This window comes from Oncorhynchus mykiss, chromosome 10 (genome assembly GCF_013265735.2).
Source record: "Oncorhynchus mykiss isolate Arlee chromosome 10, USDA_OmykA_1.1, whole genome shotgun sequence".
In the NCBI taxonomy this organism is placed as follows: Eukaryota; Metazoa; Chordata; class Actinopteri; order Salmoniformes; family Salmonidae; genus Oncorhynchus; species Oncorhynchus mykiss.
In genome coordinates this window covers 957838-976296 of record NC_048574.1, presented here as the reverse complement: position 1 = coordinate 976296, position 18459 = coordinate 957838, and the positions used below count along the sequence as shown (strand labels likewise).

General features: G+C 44.6%; 1 protein-coding gene across 2 annotated transcripts in view; it reads right to left on the bottom strand.

Moving 5' to 3' along the window:
* The window catches only part of LOC110534820 (periostin), a 67635-nt gene extending 53585 nt beyond the window's left edge, over positions 1-14050 (bottom strand). For both annotated transcript variants that reach the window (XM_036989451.1, XM_036989452.1), the window contains exons 1-4: positions 13837-14050; positions 9748-9849; positions 2539-2603; positions 1711-1868 (exon numbers count right to left, since the gene is read on the bottom strand). In XM_036989451.1, the coding sequence (XP_036845346.1) occupies positions 1711-1868; positions 2539-2603; positions 9748-9849; positions 13837-13955 (444 nt within the window). In that variant the 5' untranslated portion in view covers positions 13956-14050. The remainder of the gene's footprint in view (positions 1-1710; positions 1869-2538; positions 2604-9747; positions 9850-13836) is intronic.
* Between the last annotated feature and the right edge of the window lie 4409 nt (positions 14051-18459).

The window sequence follows — 18459 nt, the reverse complement described above, 5'->3', positions numbered from 1 at the left end:
AGAGATCTCCCTGTCTGAACAGAACTGGCTGACTGACTGGCTGACTGACTGACTGATTGACTGACTGGCTGACTGATTGATTGACTGACTGACTGGCTGACTGATTGATTGACTGGCTGACTGGCTGACTGGCTGACTGGCTGACTGACTGATTGACTGGCTGACTGGCTGACTGGCTGACTGACTGATTGACTGACTGGTTGACTGGCTGACTGACTGGCTGACTGACTGATTGACTGACTGGCTGACTGACTGGCTGACTGACTGGCTGACTGACTGACTGACTGACTGGCTGACTGACTGGCTGACTGGCTGACTGGCTGACTGACTGGCTGACTGACTGATTGACTAAGGATGGAAGCAGAGATCTCGCTGTCTGAACAGAACTGATTTACTGACTGATTGACTGAATGATTGACTAACTAAAGCTTATGAGTTTTTACAAGTGTGAGTTTTTACTCACTACAGTAAAAACACAGTAGTGTCATAGACTTAGTAACTTCGTTGTAGTCACCATCTGATTACCTAGAACTACATATGTATTAACTTATTTCCAGATATCTTTTAAAGTACACACAATGCACTATTTCTCAATTTCATATGGAGAATCTACTATGCGTTAGCTAGTTCGAGCCGACTAACGTTAGCCGCTAGCCACGCAGATATTGGCAGTGGTGAGCTATAATCCAGCAATCACGAGCAGGTGATCAGATTCACCCTGCATTCAGCCCGCGTGATCTCCGTGACTGACTGGCTGGGTGACAGACTGACAGACTGACTGACTGACTGACTGACAAACTGACTGACTGACTGACTGACAGGGTGACTGACTGACTGACTGACTGGGTGACTGACTGACTGACTGACTGACTGGGTGACTGACTGACTGACTGACTGGGTGACTGACTGACTGGGTGAATGACTGACTGACTAACTAATTGATTGGGTGACTGACTGACTGGGTGACTGACTGACTGACTGGCTGGGTGACTGACTGACTGGGTGACTGACTGACTGACTAACTAATTCACTAAATGACTGACTAACTAATTAACTGACTGACTGACTGGGTGACTGACTGACTGACTGACTGACTGGGTGACTGACTGACTGGGTGACTGACTGACTGACTGACTGACTAACTGACTGACTGACTGGGTGACTGACTGACTGACTGGGTGACTGACTGACTGACTGGGTGACTGACTGACTGACAAACTGACTGACTGACTGACTGGGTGACTAACTAATTAACTAAATGACTGACTGATTGACTGACTATTTAGCTAAGTAACTGACTGACTGACTGGGTGACTGACTGACTGGGTGACTGACTGATTGACTGACTAACTGACTCACTGATTGACTGACTCACTGATTGACTGACTGACTGACTGGGTGACTGACTGACTGGGTGACTGACTGACTGGGTGACTGACTCACTGATTGACTGACTGGGTGACTGACTGACTGGGTGACTGACTGATTGACTGACTAACTGACTCACTGATTGACTGACACACTGATTGACTGACTGACTGACTGGGTGACTGACTGACTGGGTGACTGACTGACTGGGTGACTGACTCACTGATTGACTGACTGGGTGACTGACTGACTGACTAACTAATGAACTAAATGACTGACTGACTGATTGACTGACTATTTAACTAAGTAACTGATTGACTAACTACTGTTATGTCTACTTACAGGGTCCAGCAGGTCCCAGGCTTCGTCGCTAGGGGAAAACATAGTGAACGATCCCTTCCCTTCAATCTCTTCCCTCAGCTTAGAGAGGGCTGAGTACTTCTGGGTTGTCCTAGCCTTCACCAGGCCCAATGTGCCATACACATGGTCTATAGGAGCCACTGGAGGGGCGAGAGAGAGAGAGAGTTTAAAGTCACACACAATGTATAAACCAACTGGAGCAGGCCAACCCTGCTGGGTGTCCAAGCTTCTGTTCGAGCTCAGCACTATCACACCTGATTCAATGTATCAAACCAAATGAGATGATAATCAAGTTGCCTATTGCTGAACTGGAAAAGAAGTCTGCTCACCCAGGGTGAGAGGGAGGAGCTATAGGGTGAGAGGGAGTAGCTAAAGGGTGATAGGGCGGCGCTGTAGGGTGAGAGGGAGGATTTATATGCTGAGAGGGTGGTGCTATAGATTGAGAGGGAGGAGCTATATGGTGAGAGGGAGGAGCTATATGGTGAGAGGGAGGAGCTAAAGGGTGAGAAGGCGGCTCTGTAGTGTGAGGAGCTATAGGCTGAGAGGGAGGAGCTATAGGGTGAGGAGCAATAGGCTGAGAGGGAGGAGCTACATTGTGAGAGGGAGGAGCTATAAGGTGAGAGGGAGGAGCTATATGCTTAGAGGGAGGAGCTATATGGTGAGAGGGAGGAGCTATAGGGTGAGAGAGAGGAGCTATAAGGTGAGGATCTATAGGGTGAGAGTACAGCGTGAAATCCTATGAAGCCTAATCTCGGAGGGTGTATGGTTTTTCATAGACTGGTGATGTGAACTACACTAGTATGCACAAACCTGCAGGGCATCCTTTCATGCCTTCCAGCTTCATGTAGCCTGGACAGCACTCATAGACAACCATCCTGGAGAAAAGATGAGACACAACTATAAGAGATAGAACCACCCTGGTAGGACAAGACAACTATAAGAGATAGAACCACCCTGGTAGGACAAGACAACTATAAGAGATAGAACCTCTATCCAGTGTGTGTTCTTTTGCCCAACTTAATATGTTATTTTCTTTTTATTGGCCAGTCTGAGATATGGCATTTTCTTTGCAACTCTGCCTAGAAGGCCAGCATCCCGGAGTCGCCTCTTCACTGTTGACATTAAGACTGGTGTTTTGCGGATACTATTTAACAAAGCTGCCTGTTGAGGACTTGTGAGGTGTCTGTTTCTCAAACTAGACACTCTAATGTACTTGTCCTCTTGCTCAGTTGTGCACCGGGGCCTCCCACTCCTCTTTCTATTCTGGTTAGAGCCAGTTTGCGCTGTTCTGTGAAGGGAGTAGTACACAGCGTTGTACGAGATCTTCAGTGTCTTGGCAATTTCTCGCATGGAACAGCTTTCATTTCTCAGAACAAGAATAGACTGATGTGTTTCAGAAGAAAGTCTTTGTTTCTGGCCTTTTTTGAGCCTGTAATCAAACCCACAGACGCTGATGCTCCAGATACTCAACTAGTCTAAAGAAGCCCAGTTGTATTGCTTATTTAATCAGAACAACAGTTTTCAGCTATTCTAACATAATTGCAAAAGGGTTTTATAATGATCAATTAGCCTTTTAAAATGATAAACTTGAATTAGCTAACACAGCGTGCCATTGGAACACAGGAGTGATGGTTGCTGGGCCTCTGTACGCCTATGTAGATATTCCATAAAGAAATCTGCCATTTCCAGCTACAATAGTCATTTGCTACTGTTATTTATCACTGTCTTTTTACTGTTGTTTTTATTTCTTTACTAAACTATTGTTCACCTAATACCTGTTTTTGTGCTATTGGTTAGAACCTGTAAGTAAGCATTTCCCTGTAAGGTTGTATTCGGCACACGTGACAAATAAACTTTGATTTGATTTGTTGATTGAGAAATGCTGTAGGAATACTCAACTGGTGTCGCTCATTCAACCGACAAACTTTCAACCGGTTTTCCCCAGAGTTCAGAGGCCCGAGCCTTCTCTGGTCTCTCCTCCGCCCGTTACGGGGTCTGAGCCGCCGAAGCCTCCCACCATTAGCTCTAACAAATTGAAAACCCTAGTCATTGGCGACTCCATTACCCACGATATTAGTCTTAAAACGAATCATCCAGCGATCATACACTGTTTACCAGGGGGCAGGGCTACTGACGTTAAGGCTAAGCTGAAGATGGTGCTGGCTAAAGCTAAAACTGGTGAGTGTAGAGAGTATAGGGATATTGTTATCCACGTCGGCACCAACAATGTTAGGATGAAACAATCAGAGGTTACCAAGCGCAACATAGCTTCAGCGTATAAATCAGCTAGAAAAATATGTAGGCATCGACTCAAGTAATTGTCTCTGGCCCTGTCCCAGTTAGAGGGAGCGATAAGCTCTACAGCAGTCTCACAACTCGATCTCTGGTTGAAAACTGTTTTCTGCCTTTCCCAAAAGATAGAATTTGTAGATAATTGGCCCTCTTTCTGGGACTCCCCGACAAACAGGACCAAGCCTGGCTTGCTGAGGAGTGACGGACTCCATCCTAGCTGGAGGGGTGCCAGCATGCCAGCTTAGTGGAGTCTGCCACTAGCCAAGTCAGTGTAGTCAGCTCAGCTATCCCCATTGAGACCGTGTCTGTGCCCCGACCTGGGTTGGGCAAAACTAAACATGGCGGTGTTCATTTTAGCAATCTCACTAGGATCAAGACCTCCTCCATTCCTGTCATTATTGAAAAAGATCGTGATACCTCACATCTCAAAATAGGGCTACTTAATGTTAGATCCCTCACTTCAAAGGCAGTTATAGTCGATTAACTAATCACTGATCATAATCTTGATTTGATTGGCCTGACTGAAACATGGCTTAAGCCTGATGAATTTACTGTGTTAAATGAGGCCTCACCTTCTGGTTACACTAGTGACCATACCACCCCCCCCCCCCCCCCCCCCCCTCATCCCACAAAGGCGGAGGTGTTGCTAACCTTCACTACAGCAAATGTAAAAAATAAAATCATAAAATGGCTGCGTTTTTGTCTTTTGAGCTTCTAGTCATGAAATGTATGCAGTCTACTCAATCACTGTTTATTGCTGCTGTTTACAGGCCTCCTGGGCCGTATACCGTGTTCCTCACCGAGTTCCCTGAATTCTTATCGGAATTTGTAGACATGGCAGATTTTTGGTGACATTAATATTGACATGGAAAAGTCCACAGACTCACTCCAAAAGGCTTTCGGAGCCACCATCGACTCGGTGTGTTTTGTCCAACATGTCTCCAGACCTACTCGTTGACACAGTCAATTCGCCGGATGTTTTCGAGGCACAACATTACTGAACATAATGAGCCAATGTAAACTGAGATTTTGGGATATAAATATGCACATTATAGAACAAAACATACATGTATTGAGTAACATGATGTCCTATGAGTGCCATCTGATGAAGATCATCAAAGGTTAGTGATTAATTTGATCTCTATGGAAAATGGCTGTATGTTTTTTTGTGACTAGGCTCTGACCTAACATAATCGTATGGTGTGGTTTCGCTGGAAAGCCTTTTTGAAATCTGATACGATGGCTAGATTAACCTCTTGATCCTACAGGATAGACCTGATTAACAAGAAGTTAAGCTTTAATTTGGTGTATTGTGAATGTATGGAAGTTAAATAAAAATAAAAAAAGGAATTTCGCGCTCTGCCATTTCAGCGGAGGTTGCCGAGGATAACAGGTTTTAAGTCTTTATTAAAGACTCATCTCTTCAGTAGGTCCTATGATTGAGTGTAGTCGCCCCGCCCTTGCTGTCTCTGCCTAGCCAGCTCCCGTCTCTCCACTGGGATTCTCTGCCTCTGACCCTATTATGGGGGCTGAGTCACTGGCTTTCTTGTGCTCTTCCATGACGTCCCTAGGAGGGGTTGAGTCACAGACGTGTTCTTCCTGTCCTGTTCTTCCTGTCCGGTTTTGTGTCCCCTCGGGCTCGGGCGGTGGAGGACATTTTTGTGGTCTATACTCAGCCTTGTTTCACGGTTACAAGGTTGGTGGTCTGTTGATGTCCTTCCAGTGGTGTGTTGTGCTTAGTAAAGTGGGTGGGGTTATATCCTGTCTGATTGGCCCTGTCCAGGGATATCTTCGGACGGGGCCACAGTGTCCCCTGTCCCACCACTGTCTCAGCCTCCAGTCTCTATGTGCCGCGGGGCTAGTGTCAGTCTGTTGTAATTTTCCTGTCCTATCTGGTGTCCTGTGGGAATTTAAGTATGCTCCTTCTAATACCATCTCTCCCTCTCTCCCTCCTGGAGGAACTGAGCCCTAGGATCATGCCTCAGGACTACCTGACATGATGACTCCTTGCTGTCCCCAGTCCACCTGGCCGTGCTGCTGCTCCAGTTTCAACTGTTCTGCCTGCGGCTATGGAACTCTGACTTGTTCACAAGACGTGCTGCCTTGTCTCGGACCTGCTGTTACCTCTGAATGCTCGGCTCCGAAAGCCAACTGACATTTACTCCTGAGGCACTGACTTGTTGCACCCTCTACAACCACTGTGATTATTATTTGACCCAGCTGGTCATCTATGAACGTTTGAACATCTTGGCCATGTTCTGTTATAATCTCCACCCGGCACAGCCAGAAGACTGGCCACCCCTCATAGTCAGGTTCCTCTCTAGGTTTCTTCCTAGGTTACACCCTTTCTAGGGAGTTTTTCCTAGCCACTGTGCTTCTACACCTGCATTGCTTGCTGTTTGTGGTTTTAGGCTGGATTTCTGTACAGCACTTTGAGATATCAGCTGATGTAAAAAGGTCTTTATAAATACATTTGATTGATTGTTTTATGGTGTAATCTAGCTAATGGATGTAAAATGGCCCACCAATGAATAGAGAATCACTAACGATGACTTCAATGACTGCTCACTGTGTGAGTAATAGTAATAGCTGCTAAAATGGATTAATAATGACTCATATTGTTTTCCCAGATGGTTCAGACCATCTGCTGCACCAGGTTATTGGTGCTCCATCCAAGAGTAGCCGTAGAATATCACACCAAACAACTACATAGTACTGTTGAATCACAGGTTACATGTATACTCAATCATGTGATAGGCTATGCACACTTGGAAAAATGCGTTACCTTGGTTACACTAAAGGGGCGGCAGGGTAGCCTAGTGGTTAGAGTGTAGAGGGGGCAGGTAGCCTAGTGGTTAGAGTGCAGAGGCGGCAGGGTAGCCTAGTGGTTAGAGCGTTGGACTAGTAACCCCGGAAGGTTGCAAGTTCAAACCCCTGAGCTGACAAGATACATATCTGTCATTCTTCCCCTGAACAGGCAGTTAACCCACTGTTCCTAGAGCAGTTAACCCACTGTTCCTAGACCAGTTAACCCACTGTTCCTAGGCTGTCATTGAAAATAAGAATTTGTTCATAACTGACTTGCCTAGTTAAGGAAAGGTTGAAAAAAAAATGAAAATGTTACGGCAAACTGGGGACATTGACACAGCCTCCCGATGTCGTAACGGCACATTTTTTAGTTTGCAAAGGCACCTCATCAACTACTATGTGTAGGTCTGTTAAATGCTGACAGACCCCATCAAATATATCTCTGGTGGCTTCAATTAAGTAACAGGGGAGGCTTCAAGACATGAATAAACCCTTTATTGTGTTACGGACCATAACAACCTGGAGGCCAGGGAAGCTGTGGTTTGTCTAATATGGTGTAACTCTGTGTGGTAACTGAGTTGGTGTAACTCTGTGTGGTAACTGAGTTGGTGTAACTCTGTGTGGTAACTGAGTTGGTGTCTCTCTCTGTCTCTCTGTTTCTCTCTCTCTGTTCCGAAACAAGACTCAGTCATGCATTTCCAGTGAAATGAACAGGAAAGGAGACAGGATAGCACAGACATGAGAGAGGGTGGAGGGAGAGGAAAGGAGACAGGATAGCACAGACATGAGAGAGGGGGGAGGGAGAGGAAAGGAGACATGAGAGGGAGAAAGGGGTAGAAGGGAGAGAGAGAGATGGATAGATAGAGATAATGAAACAGACATATATACATAATGAGAGAGAGAAAGCCACCTAAGAGCAGCTCCAGACCTCCAGGACCAGAGGGTCTGACTCAAACTTCCCCTGAACAGGCAGCTGACAGTTTTTTATTTATGTTTGTTTTATTTCACCTTTATTTAACCAGGTATTTATATATATAACCCTTTATTTAACCAGGTATATATATATATATAACCCTAACCCTTTATTTAACCACGTATTTATATATATAACCCTTTATTTAACCAGGTATTTATATATATAACCCTAACCCTTTATTTAACCAGGTATATATATATATATATAACCCTAACCCTTTATTTAACCAGGTAGGCCAGTTGAGAACAAGTTCTCATGAACAACTGTGACCTGGCCACGATAAAGCAAAGCAGTGAGACACAAACAACAACACAGAGTTACACATGGAATATACAAACATACAGTCAATAACACAATAGAAACATCTGTATACAGTGAGTGCAAATGTAGTAAGATTAGGGAGGTAAGGCAATAAATAGGTCGTAGTGGAGAAATAATTACAATTTAACTACATTTCCTTTAATTAGGAAGAGATTTGTTCCTTTTTATTTAACTAGGCAGGTCAGTTAAGAACAAATTCTTATTTTCAATGACGGCCTTGGAACAGTGGGTTAACTGCCTTGTTCAGGGCCAGAACGACAGATTTGTACCTTGTCAGCTTGGGGATTTGAACTTGCAACCTTCTGGTTACTAGTCCAATGCTCTAAACACTAGGCTACCCTGCCCCCCTTTAATTAGGAAGAGACAGGTTATTTTAATAAGGAAAAGATAGGTTCCTTTAATTAGGAAGAGATAGGTTCCTTTAATTAGGAAGAGATAGGTTCCTTTAATTAGGAAGAGATAGGTTCCTTTAATTAGGAAGAGATAGGTTCCTTTAATTAGGAAGAGATAGGTTCCTTTAATTAGGAAGAGATAGATTCCTTTAATTAGGAAGAGATAGATCCCTTTAATTAGGAAGAGATAGGTTCCTTTAATTTGGAAGAGATAGGTTCCTTTAATTAGGAAGAGATAGGTTCCTTTAATTAGGAAGAGATAGATCCCTTTAATTAGGAAGAGATAGGTTCCTTTAATTAGGAAGAGATAGGTTCCTTTAATTAGGAAGAGATAGATCCCTTTAATTAGGAAGAGATAGATCCCTTTAATTAGGAAGAGATAGGTTCCTTTAATTAGGAAGAGATAGGTTCCTTTAATTAGGAAGAGATAGGTTCCTTTAATTAGGAAGAGATAGGTTCCTTTAATTAGGAAGAGATAGGTTCCTTTAATTAGGAAGAGATAGGTTCCTTTAATTAGGAAGAGATAGGTTCCTTTAATTAGGAAGAGATAGGTTCCTTTAATTAGGAAGAGATAGGTTCCTTTAATTAGGAAGAGACAGGTTCCTTTAATTAGGAAGAGATAGATCCCTTTAATTAGGAAGAGATAGGTTCCTTTAATTAGGAAGAGACAGGTTCCTTCACCTAGAGTCCAATCCCTCTTTCACACCACAGGCAGTTGAGATGTAGCAGGGTGTTGCGTTCCCTCTTCCTAGAGGCGTGTGTAACATGTACCTACAGCTGCTAGCCCTCCAAAGCTAGGAGGGTTGTTGGTTGGTTGTTTTGTCATAATAGGGTGGCAGGGTAGCCTAGTGGTTAGACCGTTGGACTAGTAACCGGAAGGTTGCAGGTTCAAATCCCCAATATGTTGTGCTGCTTCTGAACAAGGCCGTTAACCCACTGTCCCTAGGCTGTCATTAAAAATGTGTTCTCAACTGACTTTCCTTGTTAAATAAAGATAAAATCATCTATAAACTCTTTGCTAAAAGGTGCAATCAAGAACCTAAACGTGTTCTTTGGTTGTCCTCATAGAATAACCTTTTTTGGTTCCAAATCGAATCCTGTCCTCAGAGGGTTCTACATGGAACCCAAAAAGGAACTAGAAAGGGTTCTGTGTGTGTGTGTGTGTGTGTGTGTGTGTGTGTGTGTGTGTGTGTGTGTGTGTGTGTGTGTGTGTGTGTGTGTAAAACTTACGTCTTCTTCCCACAGATAGAGCCTTTATACCAGGTCCTACATGTGCTGAAGTACTTCCTCTTCTTGGTCCCCATCACCTGCTGCATGGCACACACATTGGGTCTGGGGAGAGGGGGAGGTGGAAGAGAGAGGGGAGGGGGAGCGGAGAGGGAGGGAGGGGGGGGGGGGGGTCCGGAAGGAGGCAAAGGAGAGAAATGGTGAAGGGAGTAGGGAGTAGGGGAAGAGGTTTGAGGAGGGAGAAGGGGAAGAGGTGGGTGGAGGGGAAGAGGTGGGATGAGGGAGCAGGGGAAGAGGTGGGAGGAGGGGAAGAGGTGGGAGAAGGAAGGAGGGGAAGAGGTGGGAGGAGGGAGTAGGGGAAGAGGTGGGAGGAGGGGAAGAGGTGGGAGGAGGGAGTAGGGGAAGACGTGGGAGGAGGGAGGAGGGGAAGAGTTGGGAGGAGGGGAAGAGGTGGGAGGAGGGAGTAGAAGAAGAGGTGGGAGGAGGGAGTAGGTGAAGAGGTGGGATGAGGGAGGAGGGAAAGAGGTGGGATGAGGGAGCAGGGGAAGAGGTGGGAGGAGGGGAAGAGGTGGGAGAAGGAAGGAGGGGAAGAGGTGGGAGGAGGGAGTAGGGGAAGAGGTGGGAGGAGGGAGTAGGGGAAGAGGAGGGAGGAGGGAGTAGGGGAAGAGGTGGGAGGAGGGAGTAAGGGAAGAGGTGGGAGGAGGGAGTAGGGGAAGAGGTGGGAGGAGGGAGTAGGGGAAGAGGAGGGAGGAGGGAGTAGGGGAAGAGGTGGGAGGAGGGAGTAGGGGAAGAGGTGGGAGGAGGGAGTAGGGGAAGAGGTGGGAGGAGGGAGTAGGGGAAGAGGTGGGAGGAGGGAGTAGGGGAAGAGGAGGGAGGAGGGAGGAGGGAGTAGGGGAAGAGGAGGGAGGAGGGAGTGGGGGAAGAGGTGGGAGGAGGGAGTAGGGGAAGACGTGGGAGGAGGGAGTAGGGGAAGAGGTGGGAGGAGGGAGTAGGGGAAGAGGTGGGAGGAGGGAGTAGGGGAAGAGGAGGGAGGAGGGAGGAGGGAGTAGGGGAAGAGGTGGGAGGAGGGAGTAGGGGAAGAGGTGTGATCAGGGAGTAGGGAAGAGGTGGGAGGAGGGAGTAGGGGAAGAGGTGTGATCAGGGAGTAGGGAAGAGGAGGGAGGAGGGAGTAGGGGAAGAGGTGGGAGGAGGGAGTAGGGGAAGAGGTGTGATCAGGGAGTAGGGAAGAGGAGGGAGGAGGGAGTAGGGGAAGAGGTGGGAGGAGGGAGTAGGGGAAGAGGTGTGATCAGGGAGTAGGGAAGAGGAGGGAGGAGGGAGTAAGGGAAGAGGTGTGATCAGGGAGTATGGAAGAGGAGGGAGGAGGGAGTAGGGGAAAAGGTGGGAGGAGGGAGGAGGGGAAGAGTTGGGAGGAGGGAGTAGGGGAAGAGGTGTGATCAGGGAGTAGGGGAAGAGGTGGGAGGAGGGAATAGGGTGAATATATATTAATTAGCATTCATTGCAAACATTTTCCTCCCCATTTCCACGTCATTCAACAACTATGAATGACGATGGGGAACCGTATTTAATTTTCCTGCATGGCTCTAAATCAATGTTTCATTCGATGCCTCTTTAAAACAGTTTGGGGTTCATGGAATTATACTCTGTTTAATATGCACCACAATATAAAATAATGATTTCAAATGATGCACATAACTTTGTTAAATCATTTGTAGACACATATCCCTTCCAAGAGCTTCAACATGACTACTAACCATCTGTTTCTTAGTAGAATGTTTCGAGTATAGAAACGTATATTATTAGTATTTATAAAGTGTACTCTTAGTATATATAAAGTATGCTCTTAGTATATTTAAAGTGTACGCTTAGTATATATAAAGTATGCTCTTAGTATTTATAAAGTAAACTCTTAGTATAAATAAAGTATATTCTTAGTATATATAAAGTATATTCTAAGTATATATAAAGTATACTCTTAGTATATATAAAGTATACTCTTAGTATATATAAAGTATACTCTTAGTATATATAAAGTATACTCTTAGTATATATAAAGTATACTCTTAGTATATATAAAGTATACTCTTAGTATTTATAAAGTAAACTCTTAGTATAAATAAAGTACATGCTTAGTATATATAAAGTATATTCTAAGTATATATAAAGTATACTCTTAGTATATATAAAGTATACTCTTAGTATATATAAAGTATACTCTTAGTATTTATAAAGTATAGTCTTAGTATATATAAAGTGTATGCATTGTATATATAAAGTGTACTCTTAGTATATATAAAGTATACTCATAGTATATATAAAGTATACACTGAGTATATATAAAGTATTCTCTTAGTATATATAAAGTATACTCTTAGTAAATATAAAGTATACTCTTAGTATTTATAAAGTATACTCTTAGTATATATAAAGTATAGTCTTAGTATATATAAAGTGTATGCTTTGCATATATAAAGTGTACTCTTAGTATATATAAAGTATACTCTTAGTATATATAAAGTATACTCTTAGTATATATGAAGTATACTCTTAGTATATATAAAGTATGCTCTTGGTTTATATAAAGTATACTCTTAGTATATGCAATGTATACTCTTAGTATATATAAAGTATATTCTCAGTAAAAAGTATTGGAGTTAAACCTCTGCTTCAGATTGTTTTAAAACAGTTCAAGTCCTTTGAAGTTCAGCGTTTCAGAATGATTCAAATTGACAGGCGATGTTCCCTCTTTAGTGGGCACTGCGTTCACAGTAAACGTAAGTCGGCTCAATCGGAAATCACCCTTTTCGTTAAAGATTGCGCACTCTATGACGCTTCAGCGATGAAGAGTGCAGCCCTTCATCTCTAGATTGTTTTCTAGAATTACAGAGGCTGTATGAATTAATGTAGCTAGGTGCTACAGTATATAAATGCTGAAACCCTTTCCTTTCCGTTAGGTTAAGTAACACAACATAATGTCACAGAACATCCCTTTCAGTTGTGGGACAGACTATAACGTGTACCACAACAGGTGATCTGGTGTATTACTCCGTTATTCCAATGCAACACTTCCCAATTAATCAATTATCTAGATCACCTTAATCCTTTCTTTCTTTCTCTCTGTCTGTGTCCCTCTATGTCCTCAGGGGCACTGTCTCACTCTTAATCTTTCCGTCTCACTCTTAATCTTTACTTCTCTCTCCGTCTCTCCCTTATCTCTCTCTCTCTCCATCTCTCCCTTTCCCCTATCTCTCTCTCTCCATCTCTCAATGTCCCCTCTCTTTCTCTCCATCTCTCCATCTCTCCCTGTCCCCTATTGCTCTCTCTCTCTCCATCTCTCCCTGTCCCCTATCACTCTCTCTCTCTCTCTCTCTCCATCTCTCCATGTCCCCTATCGCTCTCTCTCTCCATCTCTCCCTGTCCCCTCTCTCTCTCTCTCTCTCTCTCCCTGTCCCCTATCGCTCTCTCTCTCCATCTCTCCCTGTCCCCTATCGCTCTCTCTCTCCATCTCTCCCTGTCCCCTATCTCTCTCTCTCTCTCTCTCTCTCTCCCTGTCCCCTATCGCTCTCTCTCTCCATCTCTCCCTGTCCCCTATCGCTCTCTCTCTCTCCATCTCTCCATCTCTCCCTGTCCCCTATCGCTCTCTCTCGCTCTCTCTCTCTCTCTCTCTCTCTCTCTCTCTCTCTCTCTCTCTCCATCTCTCCCTGTCCCCTATCGCTCTCTCTCTCCATCTCTCCATCTCTCCCTGTCCCCTATCACTCTCTCTCTCCATCTCTCCATCTCTCCCTGTCCCCTATCGCTCTCTCTCTCTCTTTCCATCTCTCCCTGTCCCCTATCGCTCTCTCTCTCTCTCTCTCTCTCCATCTCTTCCTGTCCCCTATCGCTCTCTCTCTCTCTCTCTCTCTCTCCATCTCTCCCTGTCCCCTATCGCTCTCTCTCTCTCTCCATCTCTCCCTGTCCACAATTGCTCTTTCTCTCTGTCCCACTGCCCCCATCTCTTTCTATCCCCATACCCCCCTCTTCCGTTTAACCCCATGTCCTCCATCTCTCTCCATCTCTCTCCATCTCTCTGTGTCTCCCACCCATCATGGTCCTTACCCCTGGAGTCTGGCCCGGATACGACTGTGTGTCACAATTTTGTCGTAGGCAGAAGAATCCACTCTATCCACAGAGATGAGCGTACAGAGCGCTAACACAGCCACAAACACTAGCTTCATCCTCGGGTCGTCTCTGTCTGTTTCTCTCCAGAGTAGGTCACACACACTCACTCCTCTCCAAAATGCACAGGAGAAATGGGAGCGCTCACAGGAGTGGGAGGTTTTATACCAGTACTCTCTTTACACCACCCCCCTCCTTATTTATCTCTCTCTCTCTCTCTCTCTCTCTCTCTCTCTCTCTCTCTCTCTCTCTCTCTCTCTCTCTCTCTCTCTCTCTCTCTCTCTCTCTCTCTCTCTCTCTCTCTCTCTCTCTCTCTCTCTCTCTGGCAGTCTGACAGTCTCCTACCTACCATCTATACCTGCCTTTCCTTCGATCCACCTCGCCTCTTTTCTCTCCCTCTCTGCTCCCTTTTCCTTCCTCTCACATTCTCTCTTCCACCTCCCCCTCCCTTTCTTCCGCTCTCTCAGGACAGACTGCAGTGAACACAGAGTGACAAGACATCCATCTTTGTCTCTCTAAGTCAGGGGTTTTCAAACCTCTCCTCAGGGACCTCTAACCTCTCCTCAGGGACCCCCAACCTTTCCTCAGGAACCCCAACCTCTCCTCAGGGACCCCCAACCTCTCCTCAGGGACCCCCAACCTCTCCTCAGGGACCTCCAGCCATTCCAAACCTCTCCTCAGGGACCCCCAACCTCTCCTCAGGAACCCCAACCTCTCCTCAGGGACCCCCAACCTCTCCTCAGGGACCCCCAACCTCTCCTCAGGGACCTCCAGCCATTCCAAACCTCTCCTCAGGGACCTCCAACCTCTCCTCAGGGACCGCCAACCTCTCCTCAGGGACCTCCAGCCATTCCAACCTCTCCTCTGGGACCTCCAGCCATTCCAACCTCTCCTCTGGGACCTCCAGCCATTCCAACCTCTCCTCTGGGACCTCCAGCCATTCCAACCTCTCCTCTGGGACCTCCAGCCATTCCAACCTCTCCTCTGGGACCTCCAGCCATTCCAACCTCTCCTCTGGGACCTCCAGCCGTTCCAACCTCTCCTCTGGGACCTCCAGCCTTTCCAACCTCTCCTCTGGGACCTCCAGCCGTTCCAACCTCTCCTCAGGGACCTCCAGCCATTCCAACCTCTCCTCTGGGACCTCCAGCCATTCCAACCTCTCCTCTGGGACCTCCAGCCGTTCTATTCTAGAGCTAATACATCTGATTACATCTGATTACAACTACAGCTAGTTCAGCACTACAACAACAACTACTACAGCTAGTTCAGGACTACAACAACAACAACAACTACTACTACAACTAGTTCAGGACAACAACAACAACAACAACTACAGCTAGTTCAGCACTACAACAACAACAACTACAGCTAGTTCAGCACTACAACAACAACAACTACAGCTAATTCAGGACTACAACAACAACTACTACAGCTAGTTCAGGACAACAACAACAACTACTACAGCTAGTTCAGGACTACAACAACAACTACTACAGCTAGTTCAGCACTACAACAACAACTACTACAGCTAATTCAGGACTACAACAACAACTACTACAGCTAGTTCAGCACTACAACAACAACTACTACAGCTAGTTCAGCACTACAACAACAACTACTACAGCTAGTTCAGCACTACAACAACAACAACTACAGCTAATTCAGGACTACAACAACAACAACAACTACTACAGCTAGTTCAGCACTACAACAACAACTACAGCTAATTCAGGACTACAACAACAACAACAACTACTACAGCTAGTTCAGCACTACAACAACAACAACTACAGCTAGTTCAGCACTACAACAACAACAACTACAGCTAATTCAGGACTACAACAACAACTACTACAGCTAGTTCAGGACAACAACAACAACTACTACAGCTAGTTCAGGACTACAACAACAACTACTACAGCTAGTTCAGGACTACAACAACAACTACTACAGCTAGTTCAGGACTACAACAACAACTACTACAGCTAGTTCAGCACTACAACAACAACTACTACAGCTAATTCAGGACTACAACAACAACTACTACAGCTAGTTCAGCACTACAACAACAACTACTACAGCTAGTTCAGCACTACAACAACAACTACTACAGCTAATTCAGGACTACAACAACAACTACTACAGCTAGTTCAGGACTACAACAACAACTACTACAGCTAGTTCAGCACTACAACAACAACTACTACAGCTAATTCAGGACTACAACAACAACAACTACAGCTAATTCAGGACTACAACAACAACTACTACAGCTAATTCAGGACTACAACAACAACTACTACAGCTAGTTCAGCACTACAACAACAACAATTACAGCTAATTCAGGACAACAACAACTACAGCTAGTTCAGCACTACAACAACAACTACTACAGCTAATTCAGGACTACAACAACAACTACTACAGCTAGTTCAGCACTACAACAACAACAACTACAACTAGTTCAGGACAACAACAACAACAACTACAGCTAGTTCAGCACTACAACTACAACTACTACAGCTAGTTCAGGACAACAACAACAACAACTACAGCTAGTTCAGCACTACAACTACAACTACTACAGCTAGTTCAGGACAACAACAACAACTACTACAGCTAGTTCAGGACAACAACAACAACTACTACAGCTAGTTCAGCACTACAACAACTACAGCTAGTTCAGCACTACAACAACAACTACTACAGCTAGTTCAGCACTACAACAACAACTAATACAGCTAGTTCAGCACTACAACAACAACTACTACAGCTAGTTCAGGACTACAACAACAACTACTACAGCTAGTTCAGGACTACAACAACAACTACTACAGCTAGTTCAGCACTACAACAACAACTACTACAGCTAATTCAGGACAACAACAACTACTACAGCTAGTTCAGGACTACAACAACAACAACTACTACAGCTAATTCAGCACTACAACAACAACTACTACAGCTAGTTCAGGACTACAACAACAACAACTACTACAGCTAGTTCAGCACTACAACAACAACTACTACAGCTAGTTCAGGACTACAACAACAACTACTACAGCTAGTTCAGGACTACAACAACAACTACTACAGCTAGTTCAGCACTACAACAACAACTACTACAGCTAATTCAGGACAACAACAACTACTACAGCTAGTTCAGGACTACAACAACAACAACTACTACAGCTAATTCAGCACTACAACAACAACTACTACAGCTAGTTCAGCACTACAACAACAACTACTACAGCTAGTTCAGGACTACAACAACAACAACAACTACTACAGCTAGTTCAGCACTACAACAACAACTACTACAGCTAGTTCAGGACTACAACAACAACAACAACTACTACAGCTAATTCAGCACTACAACAACAACTACTACAGCTAGTTCAGGACTACAACAACAACAACAACTACTACTACAACTAGTTCAGGACAACAACAACAACTACAGCTAGTTCAGCACTACAACAACAACAACTACAGCTAGTTCAGCACTACAACAACAACAACTACAGCTAATTCAGGACTACAACAACAACTACTACAGCTAGTTCAGGACAACAACAACAACTACTACAGCTAGTTCAGGACTACAACAACAACTACTACAGCTAGTTCAGGACTACAACAACAACTACTACAGCTAGTTCAGCACTACAACAACAACTACTACAGCTAATTCAGGACTACAACAACAACTACTACAGCTAGTTCAGCACTACAACAACAACTACTACAGCTAGTTCAGCACTACAACAACAACTACTACAGCTAGTTCAGCACTACAACAACAACAACTACAGCTAATTCAGGACTACAACAACAACAACAACTACTACAGCTAGTTCAGCACTACAACAACAACTACAGCTAATTCAGGACTACAACAACAACAACAACTACTACAGCTAGTTCAGCACTACAACAACAACAACTACAGCTAGTTCAGCACTACAACAACAACAACTACAGCTAATTCAGGACTACAACAACAACTACTACAGCTAGTTCAGGACAACAACAACAACTACTACAGCTAGTTCAGGACTACAACAACAACTACTACAGCTAGTTCAGGACTACAACAACAACTACTACAGCTAGTTCAGCACTACAACAACAACTACTACAGCTAATTCAGGACTACAACAACAACTACTACAGCTAGTTCAGCACTACAACAACAACTACTACAGCTAGTTCAGCACTACAACAACAACTACTACAGCTAATTCAGGACTACAACAACAACTACTACAGCTAGTTCAGGACTACAACAACAACTACTACAGCTAGTTCAGCACTACAACAACAACTACTACAGCTAATTCAGGACTACAACAACAACAACTACAGCTAATTCAGGACTACAACAACAACTACTACAGCTAATTCAGGACTACAACAACAACTACTACAGCTAGTTCAGCACTACAACAACAACAATTACAGCTAATTCAGGACAACAACAACTACAGCTAGTTCAGCACTACAACAACAACTACTACAGCTAATTCAGGACTACAACAACAACTACTACAGCTAGTT